The sequence below is a fragment of the Amia ocellicauda genome, chromosome 3 (assembly GCF_036373705.1).
Source record: "Amia ocellicauda isolate fAmiCal2 chromosome 3, fAmiCal2.hap1, whole genome shotgun sequence".
Lineage (NCBI taxonomy): Eukaryota > Metazoa > Chordata > Actinopteri > Amiiformes > Amiidae > Amia > Amia ocellicauda.
In genome coordinates this window covers 47005311-47012217 of record NC_089852.1, presented here as the reverse complement: position 1 = coordinate 47012217, position 6907 = coordinate 47005311, and the positions used below count along the sequence as shown (strand labels likewise).

Sequence of the window (6907 nt, the reverse complement as noted above, 5' to 3'; positions counted from 1 at the left end):
TTACATCTAGATGACCATTTTTCTATTTTTTTCCTCAACACTGTCGAAAACCAGGATTTCACAGAATCCCCGCAGACTTGACTGCCACTGCCAAGTATGTCTGTCTGCTGCCACACAAGCACAATGTCTTCTTTCAGCCAAAACCCCAGAGCAGCCCATTCCAAAGGCCTTTCCACTCTTAATCCGATTAATGATTTTTACATGCGTGAAGAGGAAAAAAAACGAGTCTCTCTCCCTATCTCACCCTGCACAGTCCGTCATTGCTGTACGACAGTGATGCATCAATTTTTGAACCGAAATGAAATGATTTTACTGAAAACGACAGGAAGATATGTGGATTGATGGAAAAGCTTATCATCTGAATATCTGTACAACTAAGCAAAGAAAGACTACAAGGACAAATCGAGAACAAAGGCAATATCGTGGAGGAGCTGGGCACGAATGGTACCTACTGATGCAGCTAAAATTCTCCTAGAAAGTCTGGTTAAGCAAAGATTAATACAAAAGTGACCTACATTATTTACAACGATCTGAACGTTCAAACAGTATAATGCTGAACCATGCTTTATGCTTTTGTGTCTTTATGGTGAGGAGTAGATTGTGTGCGATAAGGTTCGTGTCACTGTAGTTGAGGAGGTAAAGAAACAGTGGGGAAGCTTGCGAGACACATAGCAGCGCAGGAAGCAGGACAAGCTGTGTACCTGGTGTTGATTTACTGGATCCAATGGGCAAGGTCTGTGATGGACTACTTTCCGGTCGACAGACTACAAATGACGTATCGCATCCACTGAGGCCTACAACTCAATCAGTATTACTGTGATACAGAAGGTTTATATAGAGAATTTTATTGGTACAGCAGACTGATAAAAACTGACTGGGGAAGTTAATAAGCAATTCTTTAATGCACTGCCAATATTGAAAGATTAAAAACCTATCATTTTTTATATATATATATAAGTCAGTCTGAAACTCAATCAGTTGCCAATACTGAAGTGTAAAATGTAACAAATACTTCGATGTTCATATTTAATCTTCAAATTGGTGTTTTTTTTTTGTTTTTGTTTTTTTAAGCAAAAGCACCTTAGCACCTACATGCTAAATGTTCACAAGAGTAAAACAAATCCATGGAAATAAAAAAAAAAAAGAAAACACATTTTCACATATATATATATATAAAAACAGGAAATCCTAAAATAATCTGTTTGATCTAATTTCACAGTAAGAGAAGGTGCGGAGAAAACACTCGACAGGTATTGCTTCAGGTCCGTCGTTTCGGTTGAGTTTCATTTGACAGATAAATCAGGTGTTCATTTTAAAGCTTCGAGATAAAAGCTATACATTTCCCCCCCAAAATCAGAAAAAAAGATGGAAAAACAAGACAAAAAAAAAAAAAACTTTAAAGAGATTATTTACATTTTGTTTTCTTTAGTTTAGATCTCTACGTAGCCAGCGCACATCACAATGCACAACAAACCACAAGTAATGATATTTATGAGTGTGGCGAAAGCTTGTGACAGTAGGGACTGCAATAAACAGCGTCGGCAGATGCAAGGCTCTCCAGTCTTTCAGCACTCTCTCTCTCTCGCTCTGTCTGGGCTTTATGCAGCGGTCAGCCCCGGGGCCTCTGGGTCTCTTCGTCCCCCTCTACTGACACTCATCTTCGTTCCCTTCTGCCGGGCTTTCGTCGCACCTGAAAAGACATTTACATTTAAATATATGTATGTATAGAAAAGAAAGGAAAGTAATGCTTTATTGGATAACAATTCTTTATGTGGAGCAATTTACTTTAAGAGTGCTGCTGGTTTCCTCCTCCTCTTCCTCCTCCTCCTCCTCCTCCTCCTCTGCTGCTGCTGCTTCCTCCTCCTCCTCTTCCTCCTCGGGGGCGGCGTCGTCTTCAGCCTCCTGAGACACCTCCATCTCGTCCGCCGAGTCGTTCTCTTTGCTGGCCGCCGCTTTGGAGCGCGCACTGCGGCTGAGATTAGAGAGAGACAGCTCAAACCTCGGCTCGAGACCCCGACTGGACCCGTAACACCTTGTCCAATACGTCTTGTGTCAGAGTGTGAGGTTATTAGTTACAAGCTAACGAGTAGTCGAGTGGCTGAATATACACGAGCTTTCAGTCAATCAGTCTCCAAATCCAGTAACCTTCTTTTTTTAATCTATGAAGAGAGGGGCTCCAGAACATACAAAAAAAAGAGAAAAAAAGTCAAGCAAATCAAGAGGGAATATTCATGAGTCACTGTGCCACTCTGTATTGGGAGCATGCCACCCACTGTAGTCTTTATTAATAGACGAGACTGTGGGGACCATCGACACATTTGGCTTACTACACTATTTATTTACAGTAATATTCTGTAAAAGGATCTACAAAAAAGTATTTAGAAGAAAGGAAAAAAAATCTTCCTTCCAATGCACCGTGTTTTTCTTTCATTAAATAGTTGAAATCCCTGCAAATAAAATGTAAAAGCTGTATCCGAGACACCCCCCCCACCCCAGAAGAGCTGGTACTTACGTGTTCTTCTTCGGCTGTGCCTGGGCTGCTTTCGGGGGTCGCCCTCTTCTCTTCTGTGGCGTGGATTCGACCGAGTCGTCTGGCGTCTCCGCAGTGTCTACCCTGTACAGAAACGCACACAGGATTTGCAGTTGTGAGAAAACTTAATAAAGACCAACTTGGAGGCTAAGAACAAAATATATTTCCAAACAGAGTTGTCTGACAGATTATGTCCGTGCTGCTGTTTAACATTCAAAGCCACAGGCAGGGAATTGTGTGTCTTCCATTCAGCTGTATTGTACTCATCTAATAATGTCATGAAATGGTGGAAACTCATTACTGCAGTGTTGGGGGGAACATAAAACAAAAATAAAATAAAATGTATTCTTCAGTAAGATTCCACCTGTATTACTATCTGGAAATGTACATAATCTACGAATCTGGAAAAGGCATGGATTGGCATAGGCCGATGATGATGATGTAAGAGAAAAACGGGGGAAAGCTGATCATCACAGAAGCAGAACAGATTTGTGGATCACTTTTTGTTAACTACGCAGCTATGGTACTGAATGGAAGGCACTCAATGGAAAAAAGCCAATGGCGTCACACAGACCTCTGCTGAGACCTGCGGGGTGTCCTGGTCTGCCGCCCTTTCGGTTTGACCTCCATGTTCTCGCTGTTGGGCTCCTCCTCCTCCTCCTCCTGCTGCTCAGGCTCCTCTTCTGCCGGGACGACGGCCTTCTTGCGGCCCCTCCTGCCCTTGGCCGGGGTCTCCTCCTTGGCCGCGGCGCTGCTGGCGGCCTTGGGCGGCCGACCCCTCCGGCCCTTCTTGGGCGGACTGTTCTGCTCGTCCTCCGTCTCCAGGACACCGTCCTGTATCCGCTTCTCCTCGGCCCACGGCTGCTCCTCTGCCTCCGCCGGCGCACTGTTGGCCGCCCGCTTGCGGCCCCTCTTGGGCTTCTGGTCCTGGCCCGAGTCCTCCAGCAGAGACCCATCCTGAGTGGACGCTGCTGCCCTCTTCCGACCCCGGGGCTTGTCGCTGTCCTGATAGGAGAGCAGGGGCAATGACAATCTTTAAAATCATCATTTCACACATGCACAGCCAGCAAAACAGACAAAATCGTCCACCTCAAAGTTGCAACTCCTTCGAAAAGCATTGCGAAAAACATGGTCATGAGTAGAGTTGCTTCATTTTCTCAAAGATTTGAAACAATAGAACTGCACTGTGCATTTCAATTATGTTCATTTGTTTCTCTTTAATTGTGTCTTCGATTTTCCTCTATCAATTATAACTAGACAAGAATCTCTAGCTGAAGCCTTGCGCCAAGTGCCAGTAATTCATCATGACTTTATACGCAGTTAAAGCACCGTCGTTAATCCAGAAAACAGCCAGAAACCAGAAACAAAAAAAATTGTATATTTGGGTTACACTGAATCATAGATTTTCAATGCTAAAATAAATTACAGCGAATGGGATACATTAATGTTCAACACAAACATCATCAATTTACTATAAAGTACGATGACTGGGTTTAAGTACTGCTGAAGGTCCAGCACTTATAAAATCATGGACAGAACTGCACTCAGACACCATGGTATTTATTTGCACAGTCATCATCTTTCACCTTTTGGACATTTTTAAAACTTTTGTTTGAGGTGCATTGCACTATTTATCCAGCTTATCTTTCGGTGCGCGTTTGAAAGCAAAGTGAAAGGTTGAGCAAGCCAGAGCCAGTCAGCGGAGGAGGCAGTGGAATGGGTATTTAAGGAGACCCAGTAACGGGGGGAAAAAAAAAAAAAAAAAAAAAAAAAAAAGGGCTGACTAAACATTATTACATCAATTACATCATATTCCTGCAATCCCAATTTTAAAACAACCCTAAGTCAATACACACAATGAGCACACATGCCATTCCTGTGTAGTACAGAGACCATGAGGTAGCTTTTTACTGCTCGCTGCACTTTCACTTATCCTGGCAACAGGAGATTGTTTATATTGCAGATGTTTGTCAGTAAACAGCGATTCGTTCCACTGACAGCTTTAACACTGCCGAGCATGAATCCTGTGGCCGCTCTTAATTCTCAAGAAAAAGAAAGTAAACTAAAGCCGGGGAAGGCTGGTTTTAAAAATGAGGCTGTCTTGGACGGTAATGAGAGAGATGGTACCCTCAGGAGATCGGAGTCGTCCCTCTTGTCATTCTTCTTCCCCGGCAATGGAGAGTTCTTCATTATAGTGATGTCTTCATTCTCACTGTGGTCCATTTCTGTGCTGTCAAGTCTTGGGGGAAAACGTCAGATGAGAGTTACTTCGAGAGTTACTTACTACTTATTTAATTTCAAGTTTCAGAAAGAAAAACTGAACTGAGGAATAATTTCACAGGTGATAAAAGACCACAGAATATTTATAATCTAGCATGTGTTTATTCTGGGAATGTAAACAGACAAAAATTAGCAATTCCAATCTGCAGGATTGTAGCATATTACTGACAGTCCTAAAAGGGTTTACAAGGACACTTCCATAAGGATTAGTAATGTAACCTAATGACAAATAATAAAATATATGTTATGAATGATAAAATATACAATTGATGTGACCATAGCATGAAATATAGTAACTGCACTTGGAAAAAAGGCAGCAGATGACTACTACTGGTTATAATAATAAATATTGCAGAAGCTTTCAAGAAATCTAATACGGGTCTTACAGAGACAACTACGCACAACTATTGCGTCTCAAGACAGGTTTTATACACAGATACACAGACATTTCTAATGTAACACAAAGCCTAAAAATTAAATACATTAAAATGTATGTTAATCTAGCTGTTCCTGTAGTTAATAATGAAAGGGACCGGCGATGCTGAAGGACGGGTCAGTGGGTAGTAAATGATTCGGCCGCCCACAGCAGCAGTCCTAGAGCGCAGTAAACAGCCCCCACCTCCACGGCTCGGCCGGGGCCGCCTGCATCAGCACTGACGTCAGCAGCGCCCCCCCGCGCCCCCACCTGCCCCGTTTACAGCAACACAAGAGCTTTGTTTTTCCTTCCTCCTCAATAAATCATGGTAGGCTGGTTATATTCAAGGGCTTTTAAAAAGTACAATAATAAAGCCTGATATACCAATTGTATTATGAAGTTATACAGTAGATAGTAGGTGACTTATGTAGTGTGTAAGAAAAATAGTACTAATCTTGAAATCAGTGCAAGGTTTGAAGGTTCGATATTGGGGGTAAATCTGAGTGTGAAAAAACATTTTCATGTGTGATATTGCATGATGGAACAGAAACCTCATTAAAATGTGTTGCACGTGTTTAAAAGCGTATCTTGTAATCCCCTGGAGGGAGGAGAGAGGCCTTTGTTTACCTTCCTTTACTCCTCCCTGGCGAACCGGGGTTGGAGTTGCTGCTGGCGTTGCTGATGGTCTCCATGCGCGACGACTTGGTCTGGGACTGCTTCCCCGCCGTGGACAGGGGCTTGTTCACTGCACCCAGGACGTTGGCAGCTTTGGGCTGAGGACAGAACAGCAATAGTGGGCATTATGGTCCATTCAGCAGAACTGGGCAGATTGTTACCAAAATCTAAGAGTTCTAAGAGTACATTCACAATTGATCCTGGATAAGGATGTCTTTTTCCACCGGTTAATGGCGAGAAATATTTTGAAATGCTTGCGATTTCAACCATGTTTTCCTTGGCATGTAATATACACTCACCTAAAGGATTATTAGGAACACCATACTAATACTGTGTTTGACCCCCTTTCGCCTTCAGAACTGCCTTAATTCTACGTGGCATTGATTCAACAAGGTGCTGAAAGCATTCTTTAGAAATGTTGGCCCATATTGATAGGATAGCATCTTGCAGTTGATGGAGATTTGTGGGATGCACATCCAGGGCACGAAGCTCCCGTTCCACCACATCCCAAAGATGCTCTATTGGGTTGAGATCTGGTGACTGTGGGGGCCAGTTTAGTACAGTGAACTCATTGTCATGTTCAAGAAACCAATTTGAAATGATTCGACCTTTGTGACATGGTGCATTATCCTGCTGGAAGTAGCCATCAGAGGATGGGTACATGGTGGTCATAAAGGGATGGACATGGTCAGAAACAATGCTCAGGTAGGCCGTGGCATTTAAACGATGCCCAATTGGCACTAAGGGGCCTAAAGTGTGCCAAGAAAACATCCCCCACAACATTACACCACCACCAGCATCCTGCACAGTGGTAACAAGGCATGATGGATCCATGTTCTCATTCTGTTTATGTCAAATTCTGACTCTACCATCTGAATGTCTCAACAGAAATCGAGACTCATCAGACCAGGCAACATTTTTCCAGTCTTCAACTGTCCAATTTTGGTGAGCTTGTGCAAATTGTAGCCTCTTTTTCCTATTTGTAGTGGAGATGAGTGGTACCCGGT

General features: G+C 43.0%; 1 protein-coding gene across 2 annotated transcripts in view; it reads right to left on the bottom strand.

Moving 5' to 3' along the window:
* Positions 1–828: 828 nt before the first annotated feature.
* The window catches only part of pds5b (PDS5 cohesin associated factor B), a 48104-nt gene continuing 42025 nt past the window's right edge, over positions 829–6907 (bottom strand). The window contains exons 30-35 of one of the 2 annotated variants that reach the window (XM_066699742.1): positions 5853–5998; positions 4658–4769; positions 3105–3535; positions 2513–2614; positions 1786–1972; positions 829–1690 (exon numbers count right to left, since the gene is read on the bottom strand). In XM_066699742.1, the coding sequence (XP_066555839.1) occupies positions 1655–1690; positions 1786–1972; positions 2513–2614; positions 3105–3535; positions 4658–4769; positions 5853–5998 (1014 nt within the window). In that variant the 3' untranslated portion in view covers positions 829–1654. Of the gene's footprint in view, positions 1691–1785; positions 1973–2512; positions 2615–3104; positions 3536–4657; positions 4770–5852; positions 5999–6907 lie in introns of those variants that run through there. The other variant, XR_010816434.1, reaches the window with a different exon arrangement.